Below are 21,503 nucleotides of genomic sequence, written 5' to 3'. Positions count from 1 at the left end.
CCGGGGGCGCGGGCGGGGCGGGGCGAGGCGATCAAGAAGAGGGCGCGCACGGGCCGGGGGGCGGTGATGGCGGAGGCGGCGGTGGCGGCGGGGCCGCTGATGCGGCGCTATGAGGGGGCAGCGCGGGGCCGCGGCGTGGCGGCGGACGGCTGGCGCGTCTGCTTGGCACACAGCTTCGAGGAGCTGCGGCAGCCCTACGGCGCTGGGGACGTGCCGGTCCGCGACGTCCTGCGGCACATCGGCCTCGTCTTGCGGTACGGGGGGGAGCGGAGGGGGCCGGGAACACACCGGGACGAGGGAGGGCGTCCCGCGGGGGAACACAGCGTCGCGCTGGAGCCGCTCGGTGCTGCGGGGAGCTCGGCCCGGGGAGGTGCCGGCGGTGTCCCAGTGCACGGAGGGCAGAGTCCGGCGGATCACGGAAGGCCCCGGGCTGGCGGGAGCCGCCCTCCTGCCGCCCGGAGCCGCCGGCACTCTCCAGCCTTCCTGGCGCCGGCACTGGGAGCGCTGGTGCTAAGGGGCAGCACCCGGCGCTCGGGCTGGCCAGAACGGGGGGAGCGGGGAGGACTGGGGCATTGCTTGGGGATGGGGACCCCCATCTGCCACCCCCAGGGCTCATCGCTGCCGCATCGTCCCCAGTGCTGGCAGCTGGAGGTTAGACTGGGGCCGGCTGGGAGGGGTTTGGAACGCAGTGCTGTGGCAGGTTTGGGAATGGGGCACCTCTCCCGGTTTGCGTTGGGGTGAGCTGGAAGTAACGATGGAGAACACGCGTGGAAAGCGAGGGTGTTGTTTTAACCTTTAAAGCGGGACTCCGAGCGCTGGCAGTGTTTGTGCACTCGTCAGGCTGAGTGCTGGGACCAGCGATGGCATCGCTTATTTCCTTGTGCTGGATTTATGTCTCCTGCCTCCATTTTCTGCTGGTGTCCTTGGAGGCTGCAGCTTGCCAAGCTGGTTCCTGCAAAGCTGCATGAAAGGGCAAATACTGGATTGCTTCGGGATGCACGACATGCTGGTCTGACCTGAGACACCCCGGCGCGAATCTGGACATCAGGGAAAGGAGAGCGTCGGTCATGCACTGGAGATAAATAAAGGCTGCTGGAAAAGCCGCCGCGTCAGGTTGGGATGAGCTGAGCATGTGGGAAAGCGTGAAGTTCTGGTGGGGTGAGCAGGGAGGAGAAGCAATCCTGGCCTTGTACTTATTGAAGTCTGGAAGTGGCTTGTATCAGACCTAGGAGAAGGTCTTTGAAAGCAAGAAGCTCAAAGTCAAATTGCTGCCTCTTCTGTTCAAGTTTAGGAGGTAATTTGGTTGTCATTTCAAAATACTTTTTGCAAGGGCAAGAGCTTCCTTGCAAGGAGATTCCAGCTTCAAGAGCAGAGGAGACAAAGTGCTGGGACGACAAGAAATACCTGTGTGGGCTTGAGTTAAAACCCAAGGCCAACACTATTGGCTGACACAGGGCAGCCCATTCAGGGATGTGAGGGTGTATGGGAGGCTGCATGCTCCAGACACGTGAGCATCTTCCATGACATGGAAACCTGGGTGGTGGTGCTGCAAGAGGAGCCTGGAGCACAGTTCTATGTCATGGTGCAGGGATCTGTGAAGCTCTGCAGACTGGCCTGCCCTTTCCTGAGTGACCCATGGTGAGTAGCCCCTGTGCCAGGGATGCTCTCAAAACTTGGCCTGGCTTGGTACGTCAAGTGCAAAGTCACCTGCTGCAGGTGTTTGTAGCCACTGGGAGTGCCTTGGAGTCACTGCACATCTTTGGCTCAGGAGGTCCAGGACTGACAGAGGAGCCACCACATCCTGGGTTGACACTGTTGTGTTGAATTAAACATGATGATGGGTGCCCTCTTCTGCAGCACCAGCCCTTGATGCGGGTGACATGCCTGGGGATGTTGACAGCCCTGGGGCAGGATTTTTTTGTTAATCAGGGCTCATCGGGGTAACTGTGGGGCATATGCATGTTTGGAAAGAAAGGGCTGTGCAGAGGACTCAGCTGGGGCTGGTGAGGCAGGAGAAGAGGTGCAGGTAGATTTCCACAGAGATGGCTTGTGTCCTGAGAGGGGTCACAGCATGAATCCAGATCAGCTGGGTAATGTTCAGATGGGTTCTAATTCCACTGCCATTTGAAGGGAAAGAAAGCCCTCCAGCCCTGGCAGGGCTTTTGGTGCTATGGAGTACAAAGACTTTCTCCTGGTTATTCTGTAGCCCTGGCAGAGCTTTTTAATAGCCAGCAATTGGGCGTCGACCACTGGGCTTCTCTTCTTGACTTGCACAATTTTGGGAGAAGCTGGCAGGAGAAGAGTTTGCTATTGAGATGGTAGAAGGACTCTGGCAGTGGAAATAAATCTCAATTTTTTTCTATTGTGTGCTCCTGGAAAAACTGCTTCTTGAAATCCATCTCCTTTCCAAGGAGTCAGAATGCCCCACTAGGCTGTGCTGCAGCCACTCTGCCTGGACACCTTATTTCCTGTTGCCAGAAGCCTGCTGGGGAAGAGGCTGGGTTGGTTCCCTGGCGCTGGGTTGAAAAAGAATAATAATCATTTCCTTGAGAGAGAGAACACTGCCAAAACCTCGCCTTGGCGGGGTAAGGCCAGGGCTGTCCTGGCTGGAGAAGAGCAGTTGCAGCAGATGTAGCTGGAAGATAGTGGCAGGCCCTGCTTCAGGGCAGTCATGCAGGACAGGCTGGTTCTCATCATGCCCTGAACCTCTATGAGCAAAACATCCACAGACAGCCAAACACAAAAGCTGGGTCTGTAGGAGTGGAGAGCAGGCTGCAATTAGGTCCTGTGAGACTGCAACCCAGAAAATCTCACCCTTTGAGGGATCTAGGGACCTTAGATGTTGGTGAGTAAAGGTGTATGCCCAGTGAGCAGCCAAAAAGTCAAGTGTGGGTTGTTTCTGCTGGGGAAGTGTAGTAGTAGATGTGTCATGGAAGCACCTCTCCCGTTTTCTCCTGGGTGTACATGTCCCAGAGGATTATTGCCCATTGCCTGTGCTCTGCATCCTGTGAAACCAGGGGCAGGACAGGCTGTGTGCTCCTGGTCGGGGTGGTTTTCTGCTTGGCAGTATGGCATGGGTGTCTGCAGGTAGCTCAGGGACATTGTCCTCCGTGGGGGTTCCCGTGTCCCCACTGCCCTCCTGGCACCCAGGGCCATGGAGCTGCTGGCTGGGTCTTGCCTGACTGCTGGGCAAGGTTCAGCAGCTTCTGGTCTGGTAGCTGGTTTCCGTGTGCTAATTGTCTCTGTACAGTAGGCTTAACTTGAGGCAGTTTATTAGCCAAAGCCAGGACTTAAAAGCACTGACTCGGAGCCCAGCCCTGATCCTCTTGCCTGGAGTGGTGCTGGCACACCCAGCCACAGGTGTCTTGTTTGGGTGTCTCGATTCCCAGGCCTTTGGGTGAGAAATTATCGGATGGGCAGTGCTGGTCTGCACAGCTGGCGTGTGGCTGGAGGCGAGTCCCCAGGATCCTGCCGGCTGCAGACAGCAACCATCCCCACTTCCAGGGAAAGGCTGCCCTGTGCAATCTGCCCCTGAGGATGTGGCACAGGGATGTGGCAGTTTATGGCAGTGGAGACATGGAGGTAGAAGAGCAAAGCTTGTGTCCCTGGAGCAGTGTGTGGCTTCTCTGGGCTTGTACCTCTGTTTTCAGGCCTTCCTTAGCAGGACATTCTGTACCAGGCATGGAGGTGGTGGTGGTCCTTGTGCATTGTGGATGTCTGGGAAAGCCTCCTGTCCTGCATGAGCTGGGAGTCCTGCTCCTGAGTTGCCCTTACAGTCAGTCCTGAGCTGCCTGGACTCTGCCTGCTTGTGCTTGCTGACCAATGTGTGCTCCAGATGGATGATAGAGGCTGTCACCCCTTGTGCCATGGGCACAGGGACACAGGTTCCTGTTGTACATCTCTACAAGGAGGGAAAGCTCAACCTGTGCTCATCCTGCCCAGTAGCACTGAAGGGATGGTGTTGCCTGCTCCTGTCTTCTTTAATGCTTCTCTTTCCCTTGCAGATACTTCAGGTGGTGGTTAAAGAAGACCCGCATAGAGAAGAAATCTGCCTTCATTGACCTCTTCTGTGCTGTTCCGCTGCAGCAGATCTATGGTCAGCCTGCACTTTGGGCACTGGGATGGGTGGAGGTTCACATGGGGCCATCTGGGTGCTAGACAGAATGAGTGAGTCAAGGAGCTTTCGTGCTGCGGGTGATGCTGAGTGTTCCTCCGCTGCAGAGATGCATGGGGAGAGTTCTTGTGCCAGATCCCACCAGGGGGAGGAATGAGGGCTAACTTTTGGTGTCTTTGCCAGGGTGTCCGCTCGGCGGGATCGGGGGAGGCACCATCACCCGTGGCTGGCGGGGAGAGTTCTGCCGCTGGCAGCTGAACCCTGGCCTTTACCACTATGAAACAGTTATCGCCAATCAGGTAGGGTCTGCGAGGGGATTGAGTGTCACTGCAGCAGCCTGGGCACTTGAGACATCATGCCATGCTCATCTCATCCCCGGCTCCTCTCCTCCACAGTTCACGGTGTGCCTGCGGTGCAAGGGGCAGACGATTTACCAGCAGGTCTTGTCCGTGGAGAGGCCCAGCACCCTGCAGGGCTGGAACTGGGGCTACTGTGGCCACTATGCCTTTTACCATGCCCTGTACCCCCGTGCCTGGCTGGTCTACGAGCTGCCGGGGCAGAACGTGGTGCTCACTTGCCGACAGCTCTCTCCCGTCATCCCCCATGACTATAAGGTAAGGAGGTGATGGCATTCCCGAGGGCAGAGCTCCTCCTTAGCCGGGCTTTCCCAACATTTCCCCGTGCCTACACTCAGCAATGATCCCGGGCAGGGAACCCCCGCAGCCATGCGGGAGCTCGGCATTGCATCGAGGGATGGCTCAGCTGCTGCACTGCCCCTGCTGGCTACCAGCCCCAGGCGAGGGTGGGAGCTGCGCTGCTGACATGTCTGACCTTCCTCTTACCCCAGCGCAGCACGTGAGCCTGTATCAACCTGCCGAGCAGATGAGTGATGAGACACCCGGCTGAGCCTTAAAAGCCGCTTTCCGTCTCTCTGCTGCCCGTTGTGGTGTTTGCTAGCCCAGGGCTTCTTTTCCGAATTTTGCCTTGCCTGCCTCCCAAATTCCTCTGCTTCTGCTGCTGCTCCTCAGCTTGGCAACAAGACCGAGTTATTATTCCTGGTGCTGTTGCTCCTTCTGCTTCCTGCATGGTGTCCCCATCAGTGGGGGAAATGATGGTGGGGCAGCTGCCTGTGGAGCAGCAGCCCTGTAGACAGCATTCTGTGTCTCTGCCAGGACTCCAGCCTGCCAGTGGGAGTGTTCATCTGGGAGGTGGAGAACGGGAGGGATGAGGACGTGGAAGTGTCCATCATGTTCAGCCTGCAGAATGGCACAGGAGCGAAGGAGGACAGGAGCGGTGGGCACTGGAATGAGCCCTTCACCTTCCAGAAGGATGGCGAGCGGGTTGCTGGAGTCCTTCTGCACCACTTCCCGGCTGTGAACCCCTTCACCTTGGCCATCTCTGCCCGGGAGAAGGTAAAGGGCTGGCCCTGGTGCTATGGCTGCTGCTGGGGAGGTTGTACAGCCCCGCTGGATGTGGGGGAGCTGCTTGCAGCAGCTGGTAAAGGATGGATGTGCAATGGGTTTGGGGTTGGCACCGGTTCTCAGTGCTTCCCTGATCCTAAGAGTGGGAAAATGACTTCCCTGAGGGCACCCTCTTTGGGGGTATCAGGAGAGCAGCTGAGGGTGAAGCTTGTGGGGCTACAAGTTTGGGGTTAGAGTTGCTGGGCAGCACATGGGAAGTGAGTGTCATGTCCTGGTGGTGATGTTGGGGAGTGGAGAGCATTAATTTTCTCCTCCAAAGTAGCAGCCCCTGATGATGCTCTTCCCTTTCCCAGGCTGGCACAGGAGTCACCCATGTCACGGCATTCAATCCCGCAGGACTGGGTAGAGAGGTGTGGCAGGACCTCCTGCAGGATGGCAGGCTGGATTCACCCACCGGTGAGTCCGTCCATCCTCTGTGGGATGGGGGGAGAGGGAGCAGGGGGAAAGGGTGGCCACACTGGTTCTGGGCACCCAAGCCAGGGCAGAGTTCCCTCCCTCCAGCTTCCTTGGTTGGTAAAAAGCTGTCCAGGATGCTTAGGCTTGTTCTCAACTTTAGGCTGTATCCAGACTTCCTGTTGCTCATCCCTTCTGTGGTTCTCCAAAAAATGTTCATGCCACTTTGGGACTGTTCTTGGGTATTGGTTACACGTGCCAGTATCTCATTAGTTGCACACTGAATTAGATTTCTGCTAGGGAGCCAGTGTGCTGCCAGCCACCTTCCCTCAGTTCCAGTTGCCAGATGAATGAGTTGTATTCCATCAGAATTGTTCCAGCCAGTGTTTAACAGTGCTGGGGGTTTAGTGCTGCCATTGCTTCCTGTCCTCTGTCTACTGTACCAGTTCTCTGAAGGTCTCTGCTATTCCTTTGATGATTCTGCATCCATCCTCAGGTCTCTGCTCACTCTTTTGGGAGGAGCCTTGAAGTAGGGTGACGTCTCCAGCCTTTGCTGGTCACCTCCTATTGCCATAAAAGGTGACCATTTCCCCAATGTCTGTCAGTTTTTAAACAAGGATGGTGCTGACAAACTAGTGATGCTGCCTCTGGGTCTTTGCAAGATTTCTTGAGGCTTAAATTATGTAAATGAAGTGTTTAATACGTAATTTTTTCCAGAAAAATAAGCTTCCTGCCTAGATGCACTCAGAGCTCCCCAGGCTATTGGGATGTGGTTTTCCTTCATGCCTGCCAGACATTATCATAGTCAGGATCTGTGCTTATGTTGCTCTAATGAGTTTACCTTGTACACATGTCAGAACTAGCATGTAATTATCCAGCCACCTCAGGGCTTTTCTTAAATACCAGCACGGCTCAAACACCCTGCAAAAAGCTGGAAACAATGACTGTCCCTAGAAAGTCACAGTGTCTCTGAGTGCAGCGCAGATACAGAGTCATGGGATACTCTGTAGCTTCCATTCATGCCTCGTGGCTTTTCCTGCCGGATTTGGATGACTGAATCCTTTTAGCCACTCCTCCCATGGAAGGTATTTTTTTCCTACGGCAGCATCATCCCTTAAAGCCCTGGGGCTGTACCTTCAAGGTTGTATGGGGGCTTTGGTATGCCCATACAGTCTCATCTCCCTCAAGGTGTGTGTGAACTTCAGTTACCCTCTCTTTGGTCTTCCTTGATTGCTTAAGAATATCTTAATTTTTCCTGGCAGGTAAAAGCAGCCCAACAGAGAAGGGGGAGGTGACAGCAGCAGCAGTGTGTGCCAGCTGCCGGGTGCCTGCCCGTGGGCACAAGACACTAGAGTTGGCCCTGGCTTGGGACATGCCCCGTGTTCACTTTGGCTCCAAGGAAAAGCTGCACCTCAGGTAGGTGGGTTGTCTCCAGTGGTGTTAGGCTTAAGCCCCCCAAAGCCCCCTTTTCCCTCTTTCCTGATTTCTGTACAATGTGGGGACCTTTTGCCACACGCTCCCTGTGGCTGTGGTCCTGCCAGCTCAGGGAGGGGACCCTGTGTCCAGCCCCTGCTCCCCAATGCCACTGCAGTAGCAGTTGAGTTCTGCTGTTCGGTGTAGTTCAGTGTCCCTCTGTGGTGTCCATGTGGGTTTCCCAGGTGGAGCCCATGGGGTGATCACCAAACCCTTGCTTGGCAGGCGGTACACACGGTTTTTTGGCAGCGAAGGCGATGCTGCTCCTGCCCTGTCCCATTACGCCCTGACACACTATGAGGAGTGGGAGAGGAAGATCGAAGCGTGGCAGAATCCCATCCTGGAGAACAGGTAGGGCAGATGAGGGCACTTTCCCAGTGGCCTCCTGGGGTTGGCTGTCGTAGCAGCATCACCACCTCAGCCACTGAGGGCAGGCTTCCCTCTTCCCTGCAGCCAGCTGCCTTCCTGGTACAAGTCGGCCCTCTTCAATGAGCTCTACTTCATGACGGATGGGGGAACCATCTGGATGGAGGTGCCTCCGGATTGCTGTGCTGAGGACCTGCAGGGGCCGGCGGGGGCTGGGCTGTCCCACCTTCTCCCTGTTCTGCGGGAGTACGGAAGGTTTGCTTATTTGGAAGGTAACTCACAGGGATGCGAGGGATTCTCCTAATTCATCCCCTCCCATTACTGTAGCCATGCGCTTTTAACCTGCCATGGGGATGTTTTTCACACTCCAGTGTGTAGGGAGCAGTGCTATTCCTAGGTAAACCCCTTGCAGCCCTGTAGGATACGGCAGGAAATATTCTCCAGACCCTTATGTAGAGAATAAAATGCACTTTGAATGGAAGCCCCTGCCTGTGCTGGGAAAGATCCCCTTGTCCTGGGCCATGTGGAGGGAGGACCTGCCCCCCTTTTCCCTTCCCCATCCCTCACCATCTGCCCTGTCCTGCCAGGCCAGGAGTACCGGATGTACAACACCTATGATGTCCATTTCTACGCCTCCTTCGCTCTCATCATGCTGTGGCCCAAGCTGCAGATCAGCCTGCAGTATGACATTGGTGAGTGTCCCCAGAGGCCCTGCCTTGGTGTGTGCTCAGGGCTTCACCTCAGGAAGAGACGGAGGATTTGCGACAGCAGCTGCTGTAGAGATGTGTGCCATGGATCCAGCATCCCCCATCAGCTGCTCTGCTGTGCCCAGGACATGCAGCCCTGGAATGTTGCTGCCTGAGCATCTCTGTGCCCAGCACTGAGGGTGCCTTCTTGCCACGCTGGGGGTGCACAGCTGTCTCTGCCTGCCCTGGGGGGAGCCCCTGGTCTTCCCATCTCTGTCCTTGCCCCTTGCAGAGCAGACACACAGAGCTGTTTGCAGACCCTGTTGCTCTGGCTGGGCTTGGTGGCTGCTCGGTAGTGCCCCAAGCAGGGCTAGAGCACGGCTCATTGCTGGGCTCTGGAAGGGTTGACCCACTATGGTCCCTTCCCAGCCCAGCCCTAGGGAGGTGATGAGAGCTGTATGTCCCCTGCTGAGGGGGGGTATGGGGAGCAGCCTGGTGTCCCCTCAACCCTTTACAGAGGGCTGTGATCTTGGAGCCGCTGAGGGCAGCCTGATGTACTGGTGGCCCTGCCTGTGCCTATGCTTGGACCTTTCTTCTGCAGCTTCTGCTGCCCTTCTAATGTGTCTTCCTCTGTGTCCTCTGCAGCTGTCACTGTGGTGAATGAGGATGTCCAGCCCCGGCAGTACCTGATGTGTGGTCAGACAGCCCAGGTGAAGATGAAGAACGTGGTGCCACATGACATTGGGGACCCAGGTGAGGGATCTGTTGGACCTGTGGGGGAGCAGAGAGGGTGCCAAGCTGTGGGAAATGGGTATGCTGCATGAGATACACTGTTTGTTGTTGTCAAGTGTTGGAACAGGCTGCCTGGGAGGTTGTGGTATCACCATTCCTGGAGTGTCTAAAAAAAGTGTAGATGAGGCACTTAGGGAGGTAGTTCAGTGGTGAACTTAGCAGTGCTGAGAGGTCTTTTCCAACTTTAATGATTCTGTCATTCTGTATTTTCTGGGAGTGGAAAGCTGGATGGTGTGGGGTGGTGATGAAGACCGTGCTGCATGGAGCTTGTACAGGGGAGACGGAGGGAAGTAGCAGGAAGGCTGTTCTCACTAGATGAGATGGCACTGGGTACAACACATTCTTCCAGTGCTGCTTGATCACAGCACCCTTGAGTCCTTGCTCCTGTGTAGGAGCAGGGGTGTTTGTTGCTTGCTGCCCTGCTGCATCTGGTCTGTCCTGGTTTAGATGATGAGCCATGGCAGCGTGTCAACGCCTACCTGATGCATGACACTGCTGACTGGAAGGACCTCAACCTGAAGTTTGTGCTGCAGGTGTACCGTGACTACTACCTGACACATGACTGCCTGTACCTGCAGGACATGTGGCCAGTATGCCAGGTACTGGGAGGTCAGACCCGTGGGGCATCACCCTTTCCCTCAGGAGCCAAGCAACTTCCTGAGAGGATGGATGCTCCCAAGCAGAGTGAGAGGAGCTTCCAGGATGTGAGGGCTGCGTGACCATCTCCTGCCTCTCCCACAGGCTGTAATGGAGTCGGAGCTGAGGTTTGACACGGATAACGATGGGCTTATTGAAAACGGTGGCTTTGCTGACCAGACGTACGACGCATGGGTGGTGCATGGAGCCAGGTGAGACAGAGAGGCAGGTGGGGCTGGAGATGGGGACTGTGGGGTGGGGACACAGCTCAGAGCTGGGCCCTTGTATCCCACTTGTCGTGGAACCCTTGAGGTGTCCCACATTCCTGATGCTTCTCTCTTTTGGCTCCGGCAGTGCCTACTGTGGCGGGCTGTGGCTGGCTGCCGTCTGCATGATGTGCAAGATGGCAGAGGTGCTCGGGGATACTGAGGTCCGGCAGAAATACCTGGACATCCTGAACAAGGGCAAGGAGGCGTTTGAGAGGAGGCTCTGGAATGGTGGGTGCTCAGCAGTGGGGAACCATGCTCAGCTGGCCATGCGTCCCTTGGGAGGGGGGGGCTCCTCCTTGGATCATGAAGCCTTGTGGGGAATGGGGGAAGAAAGGGGTGATACTGTCCCTCCAAGATGGGGGAAAGGAAAGGAGTGGAGGGGAAGGAGCAGGTGTCTAGGAGGGAACAGGTGTGGGAAAGGAAGAAGAGTCTTGTGGAAAAAGCAGCTGTGCTCCTGCCACACAGGGTGGTGTGTAGGGACAGCTCACGTGAAGCAGTATCCTAATCTATTGATTTAAAACTATCTCCTGCCTTTTCCAGGAAAATACTACAACTATGATAGCAGTGGAAGTCACACCTCCAGCAGTATCATGTCAGACCAGTGTGCTGGGCAGTGGTTTCTCGGAGCTTGTGGTCTGGACCAAGGGGAGTTTGAGGTAAGAGAAGGGGCTGCTTGGTGTAAGGTTGGAGTGAGATGGGACCTGTGGCAGGAGGGAAACAGCAGCAGGGCTGGTGCATGCTGCGGGGTACACATTAGGGCTGGTGTGGGGGCACCTGCCTGCTCTCCCAATGTGCACACCCCAGTGGAGGCTGTTGGATGGATCCAGTGGAATCCATCTTAAACCAAAACCTTCTCACAGAGAGGCCATGCAGCAGGGATGTATAACTGCAGTTATCTTTGGCCCCAATGAAGTTTGCTCTGGACAAGGTGCTATTTGTTTAAAAACGGTAGAAAAAAGTGTAGGAAACTTTCCAAGTTATTTGCTGCCCTAAAAAGTCCAAAATTAGTATCAGAGGGAACTATGGCTTATTCCAAGCCCTAGAGTCTGTTGCTCTTCAGTTGCAAGAGAAGAACTGGCTGCAGACTCCTCGTGTCTGGTGGGATGGTCCGGAGCAGCTGCTGGTGCTGCAATACCTAGAAGAGAGGGGGGCAGTGGAGAACCACTGGGTTATTTATGCCCCTTGGGCAGTTGTCAGAGCAAAGCTTTCTCGTGGAGATGGGCAGGCAAGTGCCTCTGCTGAGTGAAGGGAGGAGTGGCTTTGTCTGTGAGAGAGTGACAAACCACTTCACTGTCTGTTGGTAAATCAGAGGGGAGCTTCAGGTGACTTTACCTGGTCATTCCCTCCTGTGTTTAACCTAGTGTGGGGTTGGGACTGTGCCTGGAGCTCCAGGCAGGATCTGGCCCAGCCCTCCTGCAGTAATATCCTTTTGGGAGGAAAGAGTAAACGTGGTGCAGTCCAGAATCTGGCCTGCCTTTGCCCAGCCTCCGACTGCTGCTGCTGAAGGTGGCACTTCTCCCTGCTTTCTGGTGAGCTCTGAGCTCACTGGAGGTGGGACTGGTGAATTCCTCTCTGTTCACTATGACATTCCGTGATTTTTTTCCATGTATTTTGATCTGTTGCCTCGCTGGCATCACTCCTGTCAGTAACCTCATTAATGTGGCCTTGCTGCATGCACAAGGCAGCAGTGAACGAGTCAGAAACGTGATGTAAGAGCAGCCTGTGATCCAGTCCTGAAGAAAGTGTGCCCCAAGAGCTTCTGCCAGAGAAGGGCACGTCAGCCCTTTACTGATTCCTACAGCATCCCCATGGCTTATCTCCAGAGCCACACTGGGTAAAAATGTCTGCAGGGCTGCTGGGCTTGAGCACAGAGAGAAGGAATTTGCTGCTTTTGCTTTGAGTCTGCCAAAGCTGTCTGGTTGGACTGCCCAGCCTTCCCAGCAAGGTCCTGCCTGGTGTCATCCCAGCCTCTGCTTCTCCTGGCTCTAGTGTCACCAGACTGGCAAGAAGTGTCTGGCACGTCCCTGGGCTGTGCTGATGGGCCTCCTGGCTCTTGCTTCTCTTGCAAGTGATGAACATAAACCAAATGAGGATGGTGTGGTTGGCCAGGCCCCCAAAGCAAACCCCCAAGAGATGGGAAAGGGGCTTGGCCAGTGACTGTGGTTGAGAAGCTGTTTTTGGAGATGGACTAGTTGGATGAGCTGTCAGCCTCCTCAGGAGGAAGGTGGAATGTGGTTCAGCATTTCTCTGCTCTCCTCTGGGAGCTTTTTGCTCTTTTCGGGGAAAGAGACTTTCATGTCCTCCTGTTATTTTCCTGAGGTGGGAATTCATTGCTATTGACCCAGCGAACAGTGTTGCCCTTTTCCTCATGGAAAATTTAATCCTGCTCCAGACCCAGCCTGAGGGGTCCACATGAGCACCGAGCCCATCTCTGTCCGGCCAGGTTTTCCCCAAGAGTCATGTTCTCAGCGCGCTCAAGACCATCTTCGAGAAGAACGTGATGAGCTTCGCGAGCGGCACCATGGGAGCAGTGAACGGTATGAGACCCGATGGCATGCCCGACACCTCCAGCGTCCAGTCCAACGAGGTTTGGATTGGCGTGGTCTACTCCCTGGCTGCCACCATGATCCAGGAGGTGAGCGGGGATGCTGCTGCCGCACTTCCCAGCATGTGCTCCGTGTGCTCCGTGGATGTGCTGATGGTCCTGTCTCCTCTCCTGCAGGGCATGGTGGAGGAAGGCTTCCGCACGGCGGAGGGCTGCTACCGGACGGTTTGGGAACGGCTGGGCATGGCTTTCCAGACGCCGGAGGCCTATCGGGAGAAGAAGGTGTACCGCTCGCTGGCCTACATGCGGCCCCTCAGCATCTGGAGCATGCAGCTGGCCCTGGAGCGCCGGGCTGGCCAGGCACCGGCAACCGCCCAGCTCCCCCAGGGCCCCACCCACCCTTGAGCCTCGTGGCACTGGGCAGAGCAGCGGGCGCACCCCGGGCTGGGGGGGCCGCAGATGGCAGGCAGGGACCCTCCCCTCCCGCTCTGTGCTAGTATTCGCATTGCTGTTTTCCTTCCCTACCTCCACTACATGCCCTTGACCTCAGGGGGCTTCCAGCCACTGATGCTGAGCACACGGGGGGATCAGAGGTGTGGGGATGTCTCCTCAGAGGGGGGTGGGTTAAGGAGTGGCTGCTGGAGCCTGTGCCTCCCCTTCCCCATCGCTCAGGGCTCTGATAGCCTGCTGGTTCCCCAGCCATCCCAAACTGCAGCTGGTACCTTGTCCAGGGGCACAGGAGACCTCTCTGCTGCAGTCATTGGGCTGGGTAAGGTGGGGACCTGTCCTGCAGGGAGAAAAAGGGTGTGGGTGAATGTGTGTGTGAGGATGTTGGACTGGTGCACTCAGGCACATGGATGCTGTAGTTGTCCTGGGGTGACACTGCACATACTGACTGGCTCTGCCCCAGGAGGGCCTGTGGCAGATACAATCCCCAGGGGAGACCCGGCTCCCTGGATGGTGACAATCTGAGCCCAAGAAGCAGGTCCTGGTCTGGTACCATGGCCCCCCTCCCTGCTGGCACCGGGGGCAGGCAGTGGAGCACATTTAAGGGGATAAATCACTTCAATTCTTAATAAATCTGTCTAGCTGTCTACTCCTGTTCATCTTCGGTATCTTCTTTCCACCAGGCCAAGCCAAAAGAGGAAATCCTTTCTGCCCCCATTTTTTCTTCTTGGGTTGGGCTGGAGGGCTACGGATGCAGGGAGTGGACGAGTCCCAGTGGTGGCTGACTCTTGTGGAGTTTCGCTAAAGGGAGCAGGATCTGCCTCCTTACCTACTTGCCCAGATGTGACAGCAGGCAAGACCTGCTTCTTGCTTGGCTCCTGGCTCTGCCTGGACTGCCTTGCACGCAGCAGAGGCGAGAGCATTCCTCCTGAGAAGGCCTCTGTGGGGAGCAGCTGAGCCACAGGGCTGCAGGCCCTTGACTAAATCGAGTCCCCTTCTGCCCAGGGTTACCACCTCGCCTCCTTTTCTTTCTTTCTCTGCCACTGCAGCATTTGAAGGCTGTACCAGCCTGGTGTGGGAGGGATAGAAAGGAGGGAGCTCCCCTGCCTTTCCCTTTGTGTCCCCAGACATACAGATCTCCCTGGACAGACAGATAGTCAGCACCCCTGCTGTTATCCCTTGGATGGAGAGAGGGACACCCCAGTTCCCTTTCTGTAGCAGGATGCTCTGCCTGAGTGGGAGTAAAACAACTTGAGCAATTCCCTATTTGCTAAGTGGTAAATGGAGAAAGGGGTGTCATGCTGCTTTTGGTGTTGAAAAATGCTGAAATGAGTCAGTCCTCAAAGTTAAACATCCTGATAGCGGTGAAGATGTCATAAAACTGGTAAAGAACCAAATAAAGGAACCAGAAGGTGATACTATAGATAACATATCTAAAGCTGCTGAGCTGACACAGCTGACATCTGGCTGACAGTCAATCACTTTATACTGTAAAAGCCTGCTCCCAATTTCTAAGGGCAGGATCTTCTTACACACCCCTTCCCAGAATGTGTGTGGAGATTCTGCCCTTTATGGAGGAAAAATAGGTTTGCCCCCTCCCTAAGGCTGAACTAAAGAGATTTGCCCACAATTACTAGTACGGATGAGTAACTTCAGGCTCTTCTTTGTAATTGGTTTTGCTAGCTTTAATATAATTAATGCTGCTCCAAAATAGTGCATCATACAATACATATAGCTTCTAATCTGTAGTAAGTAATTCTTACTAAGAAATTTTTGTCTGATTATCATAACAAATAATTTATTTTTATATAAATAGATCTGATTTGCCATCCTCAGTCCTGTGGTACTACGTTGTACAAAGTTTATATTACACCTCTACAATCATTTAGACATAATCCATTGACAAAGTCTAGGGCTAAGTTTGGATCCAGCTCTGCCCAAACTCTTCACTGGGGAGGATTCTAAAAGGCCAGGGAGTCCTTTCTGAACCTTGTGATTCAGTGGGAGGGCCTTTTTAATAAACACTGTCTGAAGTTCCCATTCTGTTTGTGACACTCTCATAGACAGATAACCCCACAATCCCATGTCCCACATCTCCTCCATATCCCGAGGCAGGAGCAGATGTGTGGGCCAGTTCTGTGCCCACAGCTGGGGTTCCTCTGGGTGCCATGAGGGATTTGGGGTACCAGCTGGGGGCTCCCCCCTCCCAGCATGAGCAGGGGATCACTGGCACTGCCATACCTGAGAACTGCCACTGCACAGTGAAGCCAAAGGTGGGGTGTCTCTTGGCACTGGGATGCTGCTGGACCCCTTGCAAGGGTGACACCAGGATCTGCTTGTTGGTGGCTGCCACCACGGTGTGGTAGGAGCCCGAGAAGGTCCCAGCTGTGTTCAGGGCCAAGATGGTCATACTGGAGCCCAGCTCATTTCTGCACAGGCCCTGCAGGTGACACTGGGGCTTGTGTGGGTGTCTCAGTCAGTGCTGAGGCACAGTCCCACTTCCAGCCTCCCTAAGCAGTGGGATGTGTGTCCCATGACACAGCCCCTCCACCTGGCAGCTGGGACCAGTGGTGTGGGCACTGGCTGGAAAAGCACCCCTCTCTGCCTAGGCAGGGCAGCAGAGCTGGAGGTGCTGGGTACCCGCCTATGGCAGGGGTGGGTGATCAACACTACCCCCAGGGACAGCACAGCCAGAGCTGGCAGCTTCCTTGGTCATGGGCAGTGCAGCATGGCATGGCATGGCATGGCATAGGATGGTACCCCCAGAACGTGCAGCCCCTCAGGCACAAACTCTGTGTACTGGGGTGGCACAGGACAGCACAGCATGGCACAGAGAAAACATGCACCACAGGGATGGCACAGCCAGTGTGTGCAGCCCCTCACCCCCACCCTGCACCCGGGACAGCACAGCACGGCTCAGCACGGCCAGACTCGGCTCCAGAGCTGCCCTTGCCTTCCTGGATGCAGCGTCCCGGGGCACGAGCAGGGCCAGGGCGAGCAGCAGCAGCAGCCCGGGGTCCCCATGGCGGTGGTGGCTGTGTGTGGTGCCCGGGCTCTGCCTCTTTCATAGCAGAGGGGCAGAGCCTCCTGCCAAGGGAGACCCATGAGGTAGGAGAGTCCTGATCCCTCTGGACAGTGATGGAGTCTGAGGGGTATACTGAGGGAGGTGGAAGAGAGCATGCCCAGGGCAACAGGTCAGAAGAGCATTGCAGGTATCACAGGGAGGGCAGGGGACCTCTGGGGAAGATATAAATATTCTGATAAAATAATAGATTTAATTGTATGAAAAAGTTAGTTGTGATTACAGGTAGAAAACTGTGATGTAAAAGGTACAAGAGTGTTAGCAGTGCTGTGTTTAAAATATGCAGCCATAGAACCCTCTGCAAGGAGGTATGGGAATTCCTGTCTTTTTCAGGAAAATCTGGACACTGTTATGCACGCCAGTTACGCTGACTGGAAATGTCCCACCCTTCCCCTGTAGATTCATTACCACGGATTCCAGCCAAATTTGGAAACACACAGACTGTACAATGGCCTGGCCAGAGGTGCCACCTGCACCCTGGGTACCACCCATCCACCTGGCAGCAATAAAAAGTAGAGGGAGCAGGAGCATCAGCAGAGACCTGCAAGGAGCACATCCCCAGGTACATCAGCCGTCTGCCTGCTGCAGAGATGGTGCAAGCAACTCCCTTCCTCCTTGTACTCTTCCTGGCCCTGGGAGCTCACAGCCTCTCTACTGAAAATGTACCATCAGGGATGAGATGCACAGGGCAGGGTGGGCAGGGGGCTGTGGCTGCAGGCACCGGTGCTGAGTTCTCTCCAGTGCATCCTGACCGGGCGCTGGGTCAATGACTTGGGCTCCAACATGACCATCACGAACGTGAATGCAAAGGGTGTCTTCACTGGCATCTACTACATGTCAGCCACCATGAAAAAGACTGAGGAATCACCACTGCAGAGGTTCCAGCACCTCCCAAACCTGCTGAGCCAGCCCACCTTTGGCTTCACCATCCATTGGAGCTTTTCAGGTGCTTCATCTTTTCTTAGCATCCTTGTTGTGTACGCCAGCCTCCCTTCCATCCCTTCCTGCAGTGTCCTTGCTGATTCCCTGCCTTCCCCTGCACTATCCCCACTGCTCTCCCTTCCCTCTGGTGTCCCCGAGGCTCCCCCATCCTTGTCCCTGGAGCTCCTTGCTCGCTGTCAGCTCCCAGTCCCAGCCTGCAGGAGATGCAGCAGGGGCTGAAGCCTGCACTGTCTGCCCATCTCCATGGGACACCCCCAGCCCCCTGAGCCCTCCTGCTTGCTTTTCCCATCCCCACAGTCCCCAGAGGCCGGGGACAGCAGAGGTCTACTGTCCCCTGTGCTGGGGCAGCCACTGACCTGCCACCTCGGCCACGCTCCCCTCCACCTCCTGTCCTGTCCCTGCAGACTCCATCACTGTTTTCACGGGCCAGTGCTTTGTGGGTGACAATGGAAAGGAGGTTTTGAAGACCATGTGGCTGCTGAGACCACATGCAGACAAACTCAGAAACAACAGGAATGCCACCTTGTGAGCTCTCTGTCCCTGTCCTGCACAGGTCCCCTGTGCACCCCGGAGGGGTTGGGGCTGTCACGAATGAGTGTTTTAGGTCACTTAGGAGTCACTCTCACAGGTGCTGGCAAAAGTGGGCTTAACATCTGTTTGCAAAAACACGAATTAAGAAAGCTCGATGGCAAGGTACACTTGATTGCTTTGTGCATGGGTAAAACATAGAAAGGAAAAAATGGTTTAGAATCAATTTAGAATGATTTCCATGGAGGCTGGAGATGGAAAAGGAGAAGTGAGACCCTTTGAATGAATCACAAAGTTCAGGGAGGTACCCTTTGCTTTCTAAACTACTGATGGATCCTAGGTGGGGCTGATACCACTCTTAGTCTCAGACCTTCTCAACGGTTTCTGTCTAAAGGATTTGGCAGCACTTAACTACTGACTAATTTAACATTTATGAAGTGATTTGGGAGGGTTTACCAGAACTGCAGCAGACACTCAGTTATAGATCCAAGCTGGCAGCAGTCATACTGCATGTGCTATGGGGTGTTCACATCCATCCACCCATGTACTCGGAGGGAGATGGTGGCACAGCCCTGTGCAGTGGTCCAGGAGAGCTCGAAGGGCCTCACTTAGGAGCACTGCTGTAGAGTTGTGAGAAACGAAGCCCACTCCTCTTTTTGGGGTTTTATACATTTAATAAGGGACTATAGGGGATAAAGGTCACTTAAAGCAAGAATGACAGCGCTGGGTGCATGGCTCATAGTTAGAGGCACACAAACTTACACAAACTTCTGATAATATTCTCTAACATTATACATATTAATAAACCACAATGCATTTGCATTATTTTTCTAAGAACTAATTTACATTTTCTTTGAAGGGATTAACATAGTTCCTCCCCCGATCTGCCTTTTTAGAGCATGTGTAATGTGATCATAAGGGTCTTCGGGGGTCTTCCTCAATGAAGGCTCAAGGTCTTCCTCGCATCTGAACTTTTCGACTTTGTCTTTGGAGCACGCGCAGTTATGGTGTTCCTCCGTCTTTCTGGATCTAACTGGTTTAAATTCTCCATTTTGTGGCTAATTGACTTTACATTTGCTAGTTTCTCATTAGTACATTCTGCTGCTTCCCAATACAGCTATACTTGTCTGTTTTTGAGATTATTCACCTGGCGAGTTTCCATTTATTTAAGCATTAAGCAATTGGATAACCACATACTAGCTATTACATTGTACAGAACGTTATCATTCAGATTATATAGGTATAGAAAGTTATGATTCAGGCTATATTGGTATCTTATAACTCAAGTTATAAAAGCATCTTGTAACTTTGACCCCAGTTATAATATTAACTAGTTAATATCTGCATAGCAAAGTTATTCTTAACATATTCGCACATAACATTTCCTAACGTTTTCTGGTACATAATATTTCTTACATTTTACTACCTGCAAAAGCCAATGCTATAATAGCTGTTTATCACAGTGCCCTTCTGCGCCGGGGCTGGGTACCTTGCATCCTTTTCCTCCTTTCTGTGCCAGCACAGCATTTGAAGGTTACACCAGCCTGGTTAGGGAGGGGTGGGTGTTAGGGAGGTCAACTGCCCTTCCTGTTTTGTTCCCGGACAGACAGGGCTGGGAACTGCGAATTTTAGTGGGTGCCTTGGTCACTGCTGAGTCACAGTCCCTGCTCCAGCCTCCCTAAGCAGTGGGATACGTGTACTGCATGTGTGGGGCCAGCATGGCCCTTTTTGTGGCACCAGGGACTGGTTGCATGAGCACCAGCTGGGACAGCACCTCTCCCTCCCCAGCAGAGCAGGACAGAGCTGGGAGTGCTGGGTACTCCTGTATACCAGGGGTAGGTGGCCAACAGTACCCACGGAGACAGCACAGCCAGAGCTGGGAGCTCCCACGGTCATGGGCGCTGAACCGTGGGATGGCATTGGAATGGGGTGGGATGGTGTGGGATGGCATTGGCTAGCGTTGCAGGGCACAACAAGAGCATACAGCCTGTTAGACAACATGGCACAGCAGAGCCAGGGCGTGCAGCCCCTCACCCCCCACCCCGGCACAGCTCAGCACCAGAAAGCACAGCGGGAGCAGGCAGCCCCTTGGCCATTCCCAGTGCACCGCAGGGATGGCACAGCCAGTGTATGCAGCCCCTCACCCCCACCCTGCACCCGGGACAGCACAGCACGGCTCAGCACGGCCAGACTCGGCTCCAGAGCTGCCCTTGCCTTCCTGGATGCACGAGCAGGGCCAGGGCGAGCAGCAGCAGCAGCCCGGGGTCCCCATGGCGATGGTGGCTGTGTGCGCTGTGCTCGGGCTCTGCCTGCGCTGCCGCCTCACGCCCAGCCGGCCCCTTTCATAGCAGAGGGGCAGAGCCTCCTGCCAAGGGACACCCATGGGGTAGGACAGCCCCGTCCTCTCTGGGGATGCACAAGGGACCTGTGCAGGGCAGGGACAGGGAGCTCACCTGATCTCGGCTAGAGCTAGGCAGAAAAAAGAGCATGAAGGACACCACAGGGAGGGCAGCGGAGCTCTGTGAACACCACAGGTTGGGCAGGGCATCTCTGTGAACACCACAGGAAGGGCTATAAGCTCTTTCTGTCCACTTTAGAGCTTAGTGTTCCCTAAGTCCTTAACAGCCTTTAGGCTGGGGTGGGAAGCAGCCTATCCTACCTGCTGCAAGCATTCTTCCCCCACTTGTCTGTGTTGGGAACTGGCGCAGGCAGGGGATCACTGCGGTGGCCTGGCGCTGTCAGTGGGTGACAAATGACCTTTTCTTCACGCCCCAGGGGAGTGTTCCTGCAACCACATGGGTAGAAGAATAACAATATCCAGGAAGGACAGGCTGTCCCGGATGCAGCCCCCACCAGAGCAGCTGGTGTCATCCTCACATGGCAGAGCCCACAGATGATGGAAAGGGATGGAGATGTGCTCCCTTAGGGTCACCATGGCAAGGCTGGTGGGACAGGGGTGCCAGCACATCAGTGAGGAACACCTGGGGTTCCCACCTCCATTTGTCTTCTGTTGGCAGCTTCCAACAATAGCAGTGATGTCCCAACCCAGCTGACAAGGAACAAGAGCAGGCACTGAAGCCAGCATAGCTTCTGGCTGCACTGGCTATTGCTTTGACACACCAATACTGTTCCTTAATCGCAGGCAACATGCCTTCCAAAGGTTGGGGTGTTCAGTCTCTATAAAGGGGTATTTCTGATTTCTCCTCCACTTTTGGCTGTATCACCTCAATAAATCGCGTATTAGATAGGCTCAGCTTTCATCAACTTCTGCGTGGACGTAGCTGAGGGCTGAGAGGACAGTCCTTGGTCACAGATGTGATTTTCATCAACATTTGCCCGTACTATTGTTTTTCAAGGCTGACAACCCCAGTTTGAGCAACAAGTTAATTTGTTCATTAATCCTTTCTTACTATAATTCACCAACCCTTATTTTTCATAACATCCTGAACTTACATGGTTTTTAAACAGCCTGCTGATTTTTAACTTCTTCAGTGCTTCCTGCTTTGGATTTCTTCCCTGCCTGCTAGTTGCCTCCACTTCCTACTGTGCCAGGGCTCAGGCATGGCATTGCAGAATTTAGTTGTGGTGATGATTGCCACATCCAAGTCACTTGGCTCTCTCATTTTTGGAGGGCACAAACCACATGGAGATACCCCAGCACTCAGATGAGACCAGTCAAGAAATCTGCATGCTTGAGCACTGAGCTGGCCCCTGAACCTGCAAGATAAGCTACAGGGATTGTTAGGTAC

The 21,503-nt window shown here is 54.6% G+C and overlaps 1 protein-coding gene across 1 annotated transcript; it reads left to right on the top strand.

Moving 5' to 3' along the window:
• The first annotated feature begins 84 nt into the window (after window positions 1-84).
• Window positions 85-13,851, top strand: GBA2 (glucosylceramidase beta 2). Its single transcript, XM_048291871.1, has 17 exons — window positions 85-254; window positions 4,005-4,096; window positions 4,298-4,413; window positions 4,510-4,728; window positions 5,287-5,526; window positions 5,889-5,991; window positions 7,251-7,404; window positions 7,687-7,812; window positions 7,915-8,099; window positions 8,415-8,519; window positions 9,159-9,266; window positions 9,753-9,904; window positions 10,047-10,153; window positions 10,296-10,438; window positions 10,751-10,866; window positions 12,654-12,845; window positions 12,933-13,851. Exons 1-17 carry the CDS (start codon window positions 100-102, stop codon window positions 13,158-13,160), a joined length of 2,541 nt encoding a protein of 846 aa, XP_048147828.1. The 5' UTR covers window positions 85-99; the 3' UTR covers window positions 13,161-13,851.
• Window positions 13,852-21,503: the final 7,652 nt, after the last annotated feature.

The sequence above is a fragment of the Corvus hawaiiensis genome, chromosome Z (assembly GCF_020740725.1).
Source record: "Corvus hawaiiensis isolate bCorHaw1 chromosome Z, bCorHaw1.pri.cur, whole genome shotgun sequence".
Classification (NCBI taxonomy): domain Eukaryota; kingdom Metazoa; phylum Chordata; class Aves; order Passeriformes; family Corvidae; genus Corvus; species Corvus hawaiiensis.
This window is presented reverse-complemented; position numbering and strand designations above follow the sequence as displayed.

What these genes read in the sequence shown, in the direction of transcription:
- GBA2 (XM_048291871.1), top strand. Translation starts at nt 100, where the DNA reads ATGCGGCGCTATGAGGGGGCAGCGCGGGGCCGCGGCGTGGCGGCGGAC. An exon ending in CACATCGGCCTCGTCTTGCG is followed by an intron (nt 255 to 4,004) that starts GTACGGGGGGGA and finishes TTTCCCTTGCAG; the next exon opens with ATACTTCAGGTGGTGGTTAA. An exon ending in TGGGTGGTGCATGGAGCCAG is followed by an intron (nt 10,154 to 10,295) that starts GTGAGACAGAGA and finishes TGGCTCCGGCAG; the next exon opens with TGCCTACTGTGGCGGGCTGT.